The 17,075-nt window shown below is 40.3% G+C and overlaps 1 protein-coding gene across 9 annotated transcripts in view; it reads right to left on the bottom strand.

Moving 5' to 3' along the window:
• Nucleotides 1–17,075, bottom strand: part of LOC143132839 (beta-2-glycoprotein 1-like) — an 81,789-nt gene that overhangs the window by 48,102 nt on the left and 16,612 nt on the right. For 7 of the 9 annotated variants that reach the window (XM_076292657.1, XM_076292655.1, XM_076292656.1 and 4 more), the window contains exon 6: nucleotides 3,827–3,889. The exons of the other annotated variants lie outside the window; for them this stretch is intronic. In XM_076292657.1, coding sequence (XP_076148772.1) covers nucleotides 3,827–3,889 — 63 coding nt within the window. The remainder of the gene's footprint in view (nucleotides 1–3,826; nucleotides 3,890–17,075) is intronic. 9 annotated transcript variants of the gene reach the window in all.

Below are 17,075 nucleotides of genomic sequence, written 5' to 3'. Positions count from 1 at the left end.
CGTTAGCTAAGTCTTCATTACATCTGGCAACCCAGAAGAGGCTCGCGTCTGGTAGTCTGGAGAACGTTCACCAGTGTTTTGATTTTGGCCTACAGAACGTTCGGTAACAATCCTACAAATCGCACCTTTAAATGTTCTAAAAAGCCTTTCAAAAGTGTTATGGGCAACAATTACCTAACCTGTGAGAAACCGAAAGGACATAAGTACTCGTTCATTCAACTTTCGGGGTTGTAACCGAAGGGTTGCCGGTTCGATCCCCGACCAGTAGGAAAAATGTGGGCGGGGAAAGTGGTTGAGCACTGCTCTCCTATGCCCACATCCACGGCTGAAGTGCCCTTGAGCAAGGCACCTAACCCCTCACTGCTCCCCGAGCGCCGCTGTAGCAGGCAGCACACTGCTCCGGGTTCACCTCACTGTGTGTTCACTGTGTGCTGTGTGTGTTTCACTAATTCACGGATTGGGATAAATGCAGAAACCAAATTTCCCTCACAGGATCAAAAGAGTATGTATACTTATACTTATACTTACTTATACTATAACCCATGTTGAACTTGTAAAAACTACAATCAAATATGAGATTTCTCAACGACAATCAGGTGAGAGAGACAAATTTAGCCGTCTAGCTCCATAGACTCCCATTCATTTTACAATCAGAGAATGTCTAATAAGGGGAAAACCTTCACTCTCGGAACTCTTCCGGTGTGGTACTGCATCTAGGGGCGCTCACGGGCGAGTCCAGAATGAATGGAGGTCTATGGAGCTGTACCCCTCAAAATCCACTTTTCTCGGGATATAATTTTTCAAGTAATTTGAATATTGTATTCGAAAGGGGAGGCAAAGACAATACACTTCGTTGAGTATTATATTTTTTAAAGTCACTTAATTGTTCAAATGTGTCAATGACTTCATTCATTAGCGTGATCATAGCATAGCATAGCATCAATGCTAGCGTGTTATGGGCAACAACGACCCAACCTGTAAGAAAACGAAAGGACATGACTCCCGGATTATTTCACTTTTGATTGATAATCCATATCCATTTTGCGAAAAATAAAATAAAATCTGAGGGTTTCATAGGGATGTGACGCTCGAAGCTGACGTTTCGAAACAGTGTCGAGCTTCCGAAACGCAAGTGTTTCGAACAGTGTTTCGAAGTGTGGTTCAAAACGCCCATGTCACGTGACCATGGCTTCGTGGTGTTTCAATTTGGTTTGGACCTTACCGCGCGAGCCAATTACCCGAGTAAACACCTGTTTGATCTAAATTACAAAGTCCCAGAATGCTCAAAAGTCATTCAAACACATCCTATCTTTGTGGGTTTCTTGTGAGGAGAGAGATTTTGAGAGATATAGCGACATAGAGACATATAGAGATATAGCGATTTATAGTGCATTCTTGTGATTGATAGGTTAGTGATATAGATTAGTTGACAGGCTAGAGACAGACAGTGAGCGATAGTTTAGATAGATATAGTCTAGTGACGTTAATATTTAGATAGTAGCAGAAGTAAAAAAATATATGACTGATGCCTTTATTTCAAGAACAGCTGACCCTTTGAAATACTGGCAGGAGAGGAGAGTGGTTTATCCAAACCTAACTGTGATGGCCAAAAAATATTTGTGCATGCCAGCAACAAGTGTGCCTTGTGAAAGAATTTTTTCCAAGGCTGGGGAGGTTTATTCAAAAACAAGAAACAGATTAAATGCCAAGACGGCAGAACAACTGTTATTCCTAAATAAAAATGTATGTTGACATACAAAAAATGTGTTGTTTATTTTTCCCATGTTGTACCTGTTTAGTCTAACGCATGTATCCTTTATTTCCCTACAACATGTTCCCAAAAAAAACCCTGGGCCATAAGCATAGCCTACATTTTAAAACCATTGTAGCATTTTCCTCTCCAGCATATTCCAAAGGATAATGTACTATGAAACTGAAATAACAAAACATCTAACTGGCAGATATAAAAAATATTCTTGTTATTGAAGGCATATAGTCTGAAATTTCTAAGCACCAGCAGGGAATCGAACACCGGACGCTCCGGCCGAATGCAAGTGTGTTAACCACTCAGCCACGTAGCTGTGGACGAAATCGTGCGTTCCATGTTGGCTATTTATATTCTTCGTCTGAAGCAGTTGTGCTTCACGGTCAAAATGTGATGGTGACATCTAGTGGCTAGTTTTGCTAACATGGAGTTACGGGTGTCGGATTGTTTCGAAACCTCGACACATTCCGGCGCAATTGCTTCGAACGTTTCGTTGTTTCACAAAGCCTCGTTCTGCCCATCCCTAGGGTTTCAGTTGTTAAATAGGTGAAAACAATAAATGTAGCCATGTAGCTCCATAGGACCCAATGCATTTTGGACTCGCCCGCAATCGCCATCTATCGCCATGAACTCTGGTGAACTGCAGCCAAATTCGGTTTGTATGGGATTAATAGAGAGTGGGGAGGCTCTCCGTAGACGGGCTCTGGTACAATGGAACTTAATAGAGAGTGGCCAGGCTTTCCGTAGACGGGCTCTGCTTCCATTCAACACGTAAACAATGGGGAGCCGTATATCGTTAATAGAGGTGACCAAATAATTTCTCCGGATATCGTGACTGCGGTGCTGGTAGGGGGACAGTTTGCGATTTTGGGCTATAGCATATACCAGGCCAAGCTCTGTAGTGGTTGATCAATGAAAAATACTGTCTCCACTGCTTATTTGATGTGTTTTAATGCAGAAAAACACCCTTGGGTCAATTTTCGCCAGAATTACACTTTAATAGTCACAGAAGAATATAACACAAGTAGGCTATCAAATAGCATATTTCAACTCCCCCAAAGTAAACTGGTTGACTAGAAGTGCTGTGATTAAAACGTAGCAAAGCCAGCTACCATGTCTCAAAACTCCATACTCATAAAAAATCAATACTGTTTGGTCTAAACTGGGTTTTGGGGTAACTTTAGCCCTCAAAGAACACTACTTTACGCACGCAGCCTTTCCTTACTCCGCTCTCTCTCGTAGCCCGCTGCCTCTCCTCTGCATGTGCATTTAACAAAATATTCACGATTGTTAAAGGATTGTCGTTGCCACATAGAAGCATTGCATAGAAGACGTCAAATTGCTATTAAATCCGCTTAGCATTGTGACCATGCTGCGCAAATTTGTTCAAAACAATCATTGAAGTTAACTCTGCTAAGGTCTTATCACAGCATAGTAGGTTACATTGAAGAGACTAAACTAAGTTAGACGTTAGAATACTGTTTGGATGTCGAATTTAGCATGCTTAGCCTACTTACAGCTGCTTGTCAATTTTGTTGAAGGGCTCATTTTATTGACTCTGACACTGAATGTTTGCAAAATCCTGATGTAAATGGAAAAGTGTTTTCCAAAATTCAAAAGTGCTTGTCCCAAGGAGAAGTACGAACCTTTATTTTAACTATGTAGAAAACGTTATGAATTGCATCTTCCACACGTCAGCAGCAGTCTTAAAGTGACAGGCACTCAATTAGACCTATAAGGCCTTTTCACACTGCCAAAATCGCCGCGATTTTATGTACCAGAATCGCGCAACGAACATTACCAACAAGACAATCTTTTAATACCCCCCCCCCCCCCCCCCCCCCCGTTGTCCAAGTCAGCTACCGCCACAAATTGAAACCAATTCTGTGGGAAACACTGATACTTATTTAATTCATTTTATTACAGCTTCTCCTATTTCAAAGAGTAGCCGGCACTAAACAAAAAACAGCCTATATTTTGAGAAAAAGAATCTTAAAACATGCTATACAAACACATACTGTACAATATACAAAACACAACATACCCCCTCCCCAAACATACCAGAAACTGATGACTCATTTTGCTCTTTCATGGGTGTCTTGCTTGGATGCTGAAATCTCTGTCCTATCACGAAGGAAAATAATTGATATAATATTAATTTCAACAATTCCTACAATGGTTTGGATTTTTAACAGGGTGATTAAAAAAATAAATAATTCAATTTACAGGTTTCTTAAAATCGGAGGTTCACAGGCCGCTGTGGCCTTGGTGCCCTGCATGACTACTCTTTCCATATTCTGCTATGTATCTGACTGCTGCAGTGATTTTAATTTAGTGTAGTCTATTTAATGTAGTCTATGACCTGTCCAAATAATCTTAACATTCACAGCACAAATTAATTGTCTGTGATGCGGTGGAGAAAGTGACAGCGCACGTAAGAAATACCCAACATTCAGCAGCCCGAAGGCAATACATTTATGCCAGCTGTCATGGATCCATTCCCTTATGTTGTTGTAGTGAAGTAATGTTTTCGTTGATAATGTGTTGTTGATAATGTTAACATTAAACCTTGGCATAGCAGAAATGTTATGAAGAGATAGCTTGCAAAGCCTTGCCTAACGCTACATCACATGTATAATATCACATGAAATAGGTTTTAATGCAATGTTAGCCGCTAGGTTTTGTGATAAACGGTTCACAAGAAAAGTAACTTGAATTGAATCATATTATTGTGCATACAGTTCTGCGCCCATCCCCACCCATTCATCTTGGTGAATATCTCAGGATCTCTTCACTCAACACATGACAAACCATATATCAGAATGCTGACCTTACCGAACACTAGGGATGTAAATTTCTGCCAAATATGCCATTCCATAATCGAGGGGCAAAAGTTGAATATCATTCGAAAATCGGACACAATGACAGAAAGGGAGGCCAATTTCATCTTTAGCGATTTGTCATCAAACAAACTATTAATTGAACAAGTAACATGTTCTCGTCCTTTTTTTACATAGTAGGCCTATGGTAGGCTAATTGGAAGAAACAAAAAACAATAAGCACAGGGCGTTTCTGCATCGCCAAACCAGATGCTCGTTAGATAAAAAAAATGCTACATGTCATAATGATTTTATGCAAACCTGCCTCGTGCAATAGCCTACTTTTTAGAAAACAAATTAGTTTCAATCAATGTCACTATTTGTACCCTTGCAGTTAGGCAAGTCATATTCTTGTAAAGAATTTCTTCTTTTTGAATCTTTTTGTATTCAAAAAAGTTATTTTAAGATCGAATTTCGCACGCAGTTTGACTATTCAAATATTTGAAGATCGCGACTCATCCCTACCGAACACACAAGTGTAAAGCATTCCCCTGTACAATTAGCCGTTCCAGAGTAATCTGATTTGGAAATTGCAGCAAATTTCTGCATGCATGTCTCCAACTTTGGGCTTTACGTTTTCAATGTGCTTACATTGTTTAATACATTATTTCATAACAAGCCAAAATACAAAATACATAGGGCTGTCAAAATTAATGTGTTAATTGGCACGATCAATTTTGAAATACATAATGCGTTACAAAATATGACGCAATTAGCGCATTGTGTTTACCTATTTCCTTTGTGGGGGACTGATGTCATGTAACAGAAGCCGCAAAACCTGAAGCAGCAAGCCTGAGAGTTTATTTTATTGTCTACGGAGTTAGCTGAAGATAGACGAACGTGAGGAGCGAAAAGTTTCAGTTTCAAAAGTTGCCTGATCAGTGATCAGTGCTGCCGCTAACACCACACACATCACCACTGTGCGTAGGGCACCAAGAGACAGAGGAGGGACCAACTTTTAGCCAATAAATAGTAGCTTTACGGCAAACTGTTTTTCACTCTTGTTAAAGAATATTTACAATGTCAAAATGCACAAACAGCATGTTACATAAAGACGATAGTTTTGGGTCCTCTCCATTAAGATCCAACTTGAACGAATGCTACTCCATTTAATTGAGATGTCAGGTTTAAGTGCACACCTAACAGACGGCATCATATTCTATACATGGATTTCTATGCAACGTCACAAAAACATGCGTGCGCAACTAAGAGGCAGAAAGCACCATAGAACATCATAGAACAGTGCTCTCCATGAAAAGAATAAAATGAGTTTTTGTGCTGAAAACTGCACCAATTCGAAATCATGATGGTTAGAGAATGTTCAATATGTTCAATATCCCTAACGGAATGCATGTCTTCGCCAAAAATGACAAAATACGATGTTATATTAATAATGCAAATGAACTGCAAACTCTGAAATATAGTCTGAAATGAGATGTTATTATCATTGAGACAACAGGGGTATACAAAAAAATCCGATTGTAGCTTACAGCAGCCGACTATTTAGGTTAAGTTTATAACGTTGTGGACGGCCACCAAGCGTCTTCTGCCCCACGGCTGCGTGGGCATCTAGTTTTGTTGGTAAACGGGAAACCCGTGTATACTGTAGGTAGTCCAATTTCTGTATAACAGGCTAGCCTGTAATAATATGTTTATGTTACGTGAAAGCCTAATTGCTGAATTGTAGGCAACCATTTCTTCCGTGAGGCCTGTTCGCAATTGTCCCGCAACATTTTATTATTTTTCCATGCGGTCCAGTAGAGCTCGAAAGTAGCAACGTTGAGCACCTCCACACATGTGCGAGTGGGGATGGTAAAGGATACGCCATGGCTGTAATTCGGCCATAAGTACGAGGCAAAAGGCTGAGAACCGAAGGAAATTACAGCCGGGTGTCATATTGCTTTTATACAACAGTTCCATTACCAACTAATTTAGTTTTAAGATACAAAATTGTGTTTTCTATCGTTTATTTAGATGTATCCGTTCATCCTCTACCCACAAATAGTTATAATCTTTAGCTTTTTTGTTTACCGTTGCCAAGTAACGTGACAACAGTCAAGTTGCATGTTGCTTGAAAGTGAACTTGAAAAAAAAATATTCAACATGGCGGAGCTAACGCTAAAATGGCAGTAGTTCTGTAAAGGGATACTTCACCGATTAGCATTAAGCTTTGTATCAGTAGAAACCTGGTAGTATTTTCAAATGACCATTCTTCCCTCCCTCATGTCCCCCTGAGACGAGAGATATCTGTATTTTTTGTCTGGAAAAAAATCATCATTTGGGACAGCGTTTGTGCCCTTATATTTTGTAACAGCCTACGTACCGATTAACTCACAATTAATCACAATTAAATCTAAAAACCCAGGTTTTGTGACCATAAAATATGCCTGAGCTCATTACTGAGCTATCTGCCAGTTTTTCTGCGTTTTATCTGCGTTTTTCTCACTCCAAGGTGACGTTATGAAATTGTTGCTCTCTTGCTATGAATGAATGGAATGTTTGTGTTGGTAATTCAATGCAATATGCAGAGTGATAACTAGCAGTAAAAGTCTTGACTGGCGTTGTGCTGGGATATCGCCACTCGTGATGACTCATAGAATACCTCTCACCCAATCAAAAATTAATAAATAGCTCGACCGGACCTAACTGTTGTATAATGTGTTATAAACCCTCCAAATCTGAGTGAACACTGATGGTGACTTGTCCAAGGTGTGCGTCAATTAATGCCACACGTCATGGAGGACGCTTCATACAAACGTAGTACACCTGTAACCATGGTACAACATGGTTATGCCAGATCCTGCTTCCGCTAGGGAGAGGGAAGTTCAGCCAAAAGCTGAATGCGGTATTATACCCTACGCCCGAATCAAGGGAACTCGGTTTAGCTGTGAGGGTGATTCCCATCCGAGTGCACTCCGTAATCGAGGATGATATTGTAGGGACCAGTTTCGGAATGGGCCATAGTTCCAGTGTGGACAGGAAAAGACAGAGCTGACTAGAGTCAGCGTGCATGGATCTATCGACACCAGCAAACAAAGCTTTCAGACAGAGGACACTAAGGGCCCTATTTTCGCCCTGGCGTATGGCGGTACACGGGTTATTTTCTTGGTGCAACATTTAAATTCTTATTTTGCACGTCTCTTTTTTTGAGCAACGGGCCAAGGTGTGTGGCAACTAATGACCTGAAGAGGGATCTGGCACGTTGTCTAAAAATCGCTATCGTACACTACCTACAATGCATTACGCCACTGACAAAGAGAAACCACATCATCACATACCAGTGCGTTAAGTAAATTTGTCTTGATAAGACTCCTTAAAATAAGTCAAAGGCTTCCTAAATTAAGTCAAAATGTCTTTCGAGAGTGTGCTAGGTAAGTCTCTTCATACTAAAAACAATCCCAAATAGAATGTTTGATCTTAATATAAGATTAATAACACTTGGTTATATTTTATTTTTTGCAGTGTGGCCTTTAAAAATAAAAATCTGCCTGCTTCCATGGGAATTTAACATAGGGTATGAATACTTATACACCCTGTATTTTAATGAAGAACATTTATTTATTTACGATACATTATTCATTCACAAAGAAAATTGGTGTTTCTATTTTTCTTTTTCTTTTACTCCAGTCACCCAGAGCCACTACTGTTGCCTATTGCCAATATAACTTATTTTTAGGGCTGTCAAAATAACTGATTAATTTCGATTAATTAATTTGAGAAAAAATAACTGATTAAAAAAAAATAACGCAGATTAATCGATTCTGTATGACCTTTGACCCCAAACCATTCTAGTTAGTAACCATTACTGTAAAATGAAGGAGAGAGAAGAAAATGTGCTGCCTACACTGCAAAAACTGCTTATCTAACCAAATCTAACCAAGTGTTATTAATCTTATATCAAGATAAAAAAAACTAGTTGGTATTGTTTTCAGTATAAAGAGACTTACCTAGCGCTTTCTTGTGAAATCATTTGACTTAATTAAAAAAAAAGTGACTTATTTTAAGACGTCTCATCTTGAAAACAAGCAAATTTGTCTGCCAGTGCGTTAAGCAAATTTGTCCTAAAAACAAGCAAATTTGTCTGCCAGTGCGTTGAGCAAATTTGTCTTGATAAGACTCCTTAAAATAAGTCTTCTTAAATTAAGTCAAAATTATCTTTTGAGAGGGCGCTAGATAAGTCTTTTCATACTAAAAACAATACCAAATAGATTTTTTAATCTTATTATAAGATTAATAACACTTGGTTAGATTTCATTTTTTGCAGTGTAGATCATTGATTGAAACATTTACTTTAAAAAACTTCTTCCCAAAGCACTTTTGAATTTATTTCCTCAGCATATTAGGTCATATCATAGATTATTATGGCCATTATTTGATTAGTGAAAATAATAATAAAAGAGTTTTTGAACTTTAATGTCACTAATGCTGATTATTCAATGATTCATTTGAATTTAAATATTTAAAATACTTACTCAGCAAAAATTATATATGCGATTAATTTAGATTAAATAATCACAGAGTATGTAATTAATTAGATTATTTTTTTTAATCGATTGGCAGCCCTACTTATTTTATATTTAACTTATAGCTTTTTCTATTTTGTTGATCTACTTTACCTAAACCCACACAGTTAAAGCTGCTTCCACCTGAAGCAGTCGGGGAATAAAAAAAAAAAAACCTGCAGAAAAATAATTTATTTGTGTCCTGTCTCATCCACTCAATCAGGCCACACATGTTTGATCGATAACTCATTTCGGAAGGTTTTAATGCACTATAAATGGATTCTGTGTTGTAATGCAACTATAAATGGATTCTGTGCTGTTTGCGTTATTCTTCAAAGTGTGAGATGGGGGCTGATGCTTGCCATTAGAGCTAGATACACTTGAATGTTAAGCGGTAAGCCTCCAAGTTTGGTGGTAGCAAATCTATGCACAATTCCATTGTAAACCAGAATTATTGCATTTTTTATGTTTTCCAGACTCTTGTCATTTATTGTACATGCTACCTTATATTTTCCAGTTGACAGCGCAGCAACATTGTTTTTTTTATTAAGCTAGCTGTAAACCCCCATTTGGCTGCTACATTCCCAGTGTTAGCAAGCACTAGCTAGTCTGTTTAACATGAATATTTACAAGCCTCTAAGTAAAGGGGAGCAAATCTATGCATGATTCCATGGTAAACACAGAGTCAATGCATTAGTTATTAGTTTTCCAGATTCTTGTCATTTATTGTACATGTTACCCTAAACAGGACAAACGCAGATTACAACACATAATTCGGACAGCTGAAACAATCATTGGCGCCCCCTGCCCTCCCTCCAGGACTTGTACACTGGTAGGACCAGGAAGTGGGCAAAGCACATCATCAAAGACCCCACTCACACTCCACACACCCTCTTTAACCTCCTCCCCTCTGGCAGGCGCCACAGATCTCTGCGCACAAAAACAACCAGACACAAGAACAGCTTCTTTCCCATTGCCATTACTCTACTGAACTGCAGTTAAGTGGGGTCATCCCCTCTTTGCCATTCACCCACTTCTCCTACACACTACATACATATCATCCCAATATGCATCTTGCACACATTACTGTACATACATACATTTGCACTTAACATCCACTCCACTCCATGTGTACTTGTCTTGATACTATGCCTTATTTGTATATTGTATTTTGTATATTATGTTAATATCAGTGTTTGGGGTAACGCGTTACAAAGTAAGGCGTGCAACGGAGGTAGATTCATTGCAGAGGTCAGAGTGTAAGCAGACAAACGGAAAGGGGCGCTGGCCTCTGTTGAACCCATATGGGGAACAGAAACCTGGGGATAGTTAGTATATGGGTGGCTGACTGACTGAGTGTGAGCAGGGGGAAAAGGCTGATGACATGCTGAGACGGGATAGGGTGGTGGCACCAATCCAAGGAAAGAGGGGTGAGGGAGAACCAGGGACGCGGCCCCTGGCTGGGGAAGAGACGCGGGCCCGAACACAGTTCGCGCTGGTGGGAGAAGATGGGGAAAGGGGAAAGGTAGCGACACGGTTGCTACAGGGGGAGGGGGAGGAGGTTGCGGAGTAGCTTTCTTTGGGTCGTGCGGCGGCTTTCACTGCCATTAGAAACAGGCGAGTGATTGGATGCCCATGAAGGGGCTGGGGAAGCTAATCTACGCAACCAGCGTCTTGGCTCCAGGGAGGACGCAACTTGACGTGGCCGCCCACAACCAGGAGCAGCAGAAGCAGAAAGAGCGGCTGGAGTGGGAGGAATGATGGACGAGTCATCCTCAAAATCACTGCTGGAGGCATGTAAGTTGAGCTTAATTTTAGCTGGCTTGACCAAAACGCGTCTTGCGAATGGAGTAACGACGATGCTGCAACTTCGGCAGGTAGACTGCGAATAAGTAATCTGACTGATTGAAGAAGGAGGCATGGCAAATTCTGTCACGCTCCTCCCAAACTTCCGTTTGTAAACGCCATTTTGTCTTTACGCTGCCACCGGAAATGACAAGATGTGCATGTGTGTATTTCCTTACTCATATTTTCATGTATCAACGTTGGCTTGCGACCTTGTATGCTTTGTATGGTTTAGCCAAGGGTTTAACACAAACGTTTGCCTGGACATGATTGGTGATTACAATTATTTGGTTTGGTTGTCCCAACATTTGAGGTCAGGAAAGTTTGTCTGGACTTGTTCCATTGTGGAACAACTATGCCTGAACCAAAGCTGTCTGGACCGGCTTTGTACAATGATGGACAGATGAACAGTGCCTCGTCTATGATGTCATCTGAGCATGCTTCAGTTGATTTTGTTTGAAACAAAAACACTGTGGCTAGAAGCTCGACAGATGGCTTCTAAGACCCCATTTATACATAGGAAAAATGCATGTATTTCCATGTGGTTTGGCCTTTCATTTACATGAAAACGGAGGTTTTATCAGAACCATAGTGGAGGGGGACTTTGGGGGCTGAGCAATTTACAGACATGCGGTGTGCGCCTTACAGAAATAAATGCCATTTTTATTTAGTGATGAAAAATGACCTTTCTGCGCTGCATATCTGTGACACTGTGTTAGCCTGACGTTATTATTTTGCATTCACTTTGTCTGTTTTTACAACCCAGAAGGATCAATATACTTCGTACCAATAGCCCTGTGTCTCCTCTTTCATCTGAGTCAGCTAAGACCGCCAAGCAATGAGCCAGCACGCACAACCAAAGATCTTAGCGCTCTAGAATCAACCAACACAGCAAAACAAAATAACTACTGATTACGCTAAACTTAATGGTCCATTGAAAATGTCAATCATACCTCACTGTTAGGTCCATCTTCAGTGATCATTAGGGGTGTCACGATTCTCTAAATCCTCGATTCGATGTAATTTTCGATTTTAAAGTCACGATTCGATTCGATTTTCGATCTTTTTAAAATATTACTATTAATGCATTCCTTATGTGTTATTTACTCTTTTTGGCCTTTTCCTTTTCTGTTTCGGGGGGCTTTTATTTTGAAACCGCTTTGAAACCGTTCCAACCGCGAGGTTGTAATGTAAACAGAACTAACATTAGGCTAAAACAGACGTGAACATATGAAATGAAACAACACAGAATGTTAATTTGATTGTTTCAGCACACTCCAAGGAGACCCAAGGTTAGTGTTCATGGAATATGTACTTATCAATGTGCATTTTAAGCCTTAAAGTAACTTTGGACTGTAATTAGATCATCTTTTCACTTGCTAAGTTGAGTAGGCTAAGTTAATTTTAATTGACGTGAATGAACAAATACTTCCACATCGGTGATTTCAAAGTAGCAAGTTGATGTGTAGGCCTATATTTTAACTGGCTGTAGCCTAAAATTAGAGGAGTGACGCCGCAGTTCAGCAGGTGCATGTGTTTGTGCTTCTTGGCATACATGCTGGACGTGACATTGGGGGTGTGGCTGCATCGTCGATTCTACTTTTAAGTTCGAAGTTCGAGATTGAGATGTCATTTCGATCGATTTCGAAATAAAATCGAAATCGTGACACCCTTAGTGATCATACATAATGTAATGTTTATTGCTGTGCTAACATGATGGTAGGCTAGAATGTTACTTTGGCCAGAGTTGCATGTGTCATGCAAACTTTTATCAAAGTCACAAAATGTGGCAAACAGACCCATTGCATTATGGTATAGAAACTAAGCTATTAGATAGCCAACTTTTGGAACATTTTAAAAACACAAAAAGCCACTAAACATTTCTAATATTAGAAATGCAAATTCATAGCTAAATGCATATTGGCCTCATAGCATAAGAGGCTCGTTATCAGCAGCATCACACTCACAGCATAGCATATTTTCTCCCCTTGCTGTCCCTTCATGCAATGGTTTTGCTTTGCTCTGTTTGCGGATGAAGTGAAGTCAGATTTTGGGACTCACGTGCAGGGCCTGAAGTTAACTTTTTTGTCCACCAGCCACTGTGGCAGGTGAATTTTGAAATCCACCTGCCACAGTGGTTTTTTACCAGCCAAAATTATTTTGTGCCCAAAATAAAGGTGAACGACTCTTGAACTTGTACAGAATACACATTACAGTACTCAAGTAAAAGCAAAAAAGTACTTTTTTTGTAGGCCTACATTTTGATATTTTAGATGGACCTTTAAAGGGATACAAAAGTATCCTTTATGCCTATTTGCTTTTCTCCTCCTCTGTAGGCTAATCATATAGTCAAACATATTTTAAAAGCCCAATTCAAATATATTTTATTTAATATACTTTATCATAGCCAGAATAAATAAGCATTACATGGCTATGGATTGAAAAGCAGTCTTCCAATACATTGCAGCTGATTCTTCTGCTTTGCATTTCTAGAAGTCTGGTTATAACTCCACCATACAGACAATGTAACCTAAAAACAATGGCTATATTATGGGTAAACCTATATTTAGGCTAAAATAGCCTAGGCATATCCACTCGGGCAGAGCGACAGAGCAGGCTATCTGTTTTCTCAGCCGACCGTCTCATGTCATGACCTGCAACATTGAGGCTACATAAATGAATGGCTTTTTCTAACTTGTATGCTCGATTTCCAGTGCATTTGCTTTGCTTGTAAATTAAGTTGCAGGCCTACTTTCCTTGTCCAATGTGATTGTTGAACGATGCTGGCCAGAAATGAATATACGTGAAAGTTTCCGTGTCATGTCATAGCCTACCTCTAGTCTCGTTGCTACTCTGGCAGCCTCACCAGAAGATGCAGCAACTGTACGTCATTGTGTTAACTGAGCTGTTAGTAGGCTGCTTTTATAATCGTGGGCTAACGCATTCTGAAGCCCTGTTTCTTTTCTCCGGGGAGAGGTGCGCTTTTCTCCCTCGAGATACTTTCTCCAATAATAAACTTGTAGGCTACTCGTAACGTAAGGCAATTGAAATGTAGCAGAGTAAAAGAGTAGATTATTGGCTCAAAAATGTACTTGAGTAAGAGTAGAAGTAGGCTACCGTTTTGAAAAAGGAAAGTCGTTTGCCGTTCCTCGAAAAAAAAATGTAACGCGTTAGGCTACTACCCACCCCTGCAAATGGGTTTGATCTCGCTTTCTCCGAGCCATAGCCTACAAACGGCAATCTGGACAGTGCATCTCCTTGCTCAGTGTTGTGTTGTCTTATTGGCTACCTGCCAACGTGGCAGGTACATTGACAGTTTCACCCGCCAATCACAAAAGTTACCCGCATTTGGCGTGTGGGCGGGTGCCAATTTCATGCCCTGCTCACGTGTATGTTCATCTAAAATGATTTATTCTCCATACATTAGTATGTTTTGGTAGCAGGTTGGTGGAGAGGGAATCCGCGATGTTGTGACAAACTAAGCTGGCAGGCAGAGTGCTGTTTTTCCCCATAGATATTAGAAACCTAGATACCGCATTTGGCACGAGTTCTATTAGGTGGCATACAGTACGTAAACGCAGCCGCCATATTGCTGGGGGCAGCACGTTTACTGTCTATGGGCCGCAATCAGAGACACCTGATTTCCAGTCAGTCACGTGTTTCTCCATTGGCCTCCAGTTATTATTGCCCCCACCAAGATGGCGGCGCTATTTACGTACGTTTTGGAGCCCAATACGGTATCTAGCTTTCTAATATCTATGTTTTTTCCTGCCAGACCGTCAAAATTCTATCTTTGTGACATAACCGCTACAGGGAACACCTGCGCAGAAAGAAGAAATGTACTCCAAAAATCGGAGTACCTGTTTACATGGGTGGATTTTTCGATTGATCGGATTGTCAGAATGGAGTACACCACCTCTCTCAATCTGATTAAAAATTTAATCTGATCGGTTGACGTGTTTTCATTTTTATTTTTGTAATCCGTTTGTAATCGGATTAAACGTGTCCATGTAAACATGGCTATGGATTCACTGTTGATTTTTTTGAAGTTTAGAAAATGGATGGTGTCTCAAAAATCGATGAGTTAGCGTGTTGAATAATCATGATCTCAATATTGACCAAAACAATCATGATTATGATCAGAGGGGTTACCAGGATGTCATCTTTTGGGGTGGCATTTGGCTTATCTGGGGGGGCAACAACAAATGCACACACCCGGAGCAGTGGGCAGCCCTTGATCTGGTGCCCGGGGAGCAGTTAAGGGGGTTGGGTGCCTTGCTCAAGGGCACCTCATCCGTGGATGTGGGAGAGCACTGTTCAATCACTACCCCATCCACATTCTTCCTACCAGTCATTGATCGAACCGGCCACCCTTCGGTCAAAAGTCCGATTCCCTAAACCAGTGTTTTTCAACCTTTTTTGTGCCACGGCACACTTTTGACACTTAAAATGTCCCACGGCACACTAACATCCTGTGTGAAGAAAAACTAAACATACCATAGCCTAAAATTTCAAATAATACACAGATATGGCCTTATTATGGCATTTGGGTCATTTTTCTGCGGCACACTAGTGTGCCCCGGCACAGTGGTTGATGCCCACGGTATCAGCACAATCTTTTAGTGCAGGCTCTTTGGCAGACACACGGGCCCTAGACTACATACATGTAGGCTATATAAACATGTGGTAGTTGTTAAACCAGGTGAATAAAATACAACATTGTGGGTTTCCCAGTGCCATGGCATTTGTATTGCTGTTGTAGACCAATACAACTCAAATCCAATACAATAATAGTTATTTACAGAATCATAGATGTTCTGTAGGCTATCTATCTATCTATCTATCTATCTATTTATCTAACTATCTATCTCATGCATCAGTCAGGAGCCATAGCTAATGAAACATACATGATAAGAATTTTAGTGTGTCACAATTATTTTGATATCGATAATAAGTCAAGAATTTTGATACCTTCTTGATTTGATTTGGGAGCCGCCCATCACACCAGTGGAAATCATAGATATTACATGACATAGACTCCCCCCAACACACTCAGTGAAAAGGTGGCTTCATATCATATGTTTGTATTTCATACATTTTGCAATTCATATTAAGTTTGTATTATTCATGAGCTGCGTAATTACCATCTAAAATACATAGTAAGTTGACTATGTCCTATTGATTTTTATTTTGACTTACATTTTACACGATTGTCATATTGACTTACATTTGTCTTTAATGTCATTACACTGTAGGCTATTCGCCTTATTCACCCGGCGGCCATTACGAGGCTGAGGGGTACACTTGCCATTACACCTCAGTCCAGCAGATGGTGGTGGTAATGCACTCCGTTAGCAAACTGCCAAAAAAAAACCTCACTGAAAAAGAAGGGTTCACTGACCTGTTCTTCAGCAAGCTTTTTTTGGCAGTTTGCAACGCAGTGCATTACCAATTACCACCACCATCTGCTGGACTGAGGTGTAATGGGAAGTGTACCCTTCAGCCTCGTAATGGCCGCCAGGTGAATAAGGCGAGTAGTTAAAGTAGAAATAGGTTAAATTGAGTGCCTGTCACTTTAAGAACGTGAGAGTAATTAGGCTTCAGTCATGATTTCAGGCTAGTGGACAATAGGCATAATGCACATAGGAATATGTGGATGCAATTCATTTTGTTTTCTATGTAATTAGTCTCTATACCCCATAGCGGCCGTCGACGGCCGTTATATATTCTCCTGCAACGGCCGCGGCCGGCCGCAGTTCTTAAAGAGACATCTGCTACAGTATAACCTTCATACATGAAATAATACAGCGTTAGTGGATACATGAACACCAGACTTTTATTTTGACACACTTAAATGGCTAGGTCGCTATTGATCTTTCTCCTAGTGTTGCCAACTTAGCGACTTTGTTGCCATATTTAGCAAGATTTACGCCCCCCCAGCGAATTTTGGTTTAAAAAGCGACTAGCGACAAATCTAGCTTCTTTTTCTGGTGTTCTTGGAGACTTTGGACTTTGAAGGCATGTACCATCCCTTTTTACTCTTTTGAGTGAGCAGTGAGTTTGGCTGTGCTGTGTGAGAGTCGT

The sequence above is a fragment of the Alosa pseudoharengus genome, unplaced genomic scaffold, assembly GCF_046254945.1.
Source record: "Alosa pseudoharengus isolate Yale_2024_CS ecotype anadromous, Long Island Sound unplaced genomic scaffold, YU_APseudo_1.1 YU_APseudo_1.1_scf_19, whole genome shotgun sequence".
NCBI lineage: Eukaryota > Metazoa > Chordata > Actinopteri > Clupeiformes > Clupeidae > Alosa > Alosa pseudoharengus.
The sequence above is the reverse complement of the archived record's forward strand: the minus strand, read 5'-3'. Positions and strand labels throughout refer to the sequence as shown.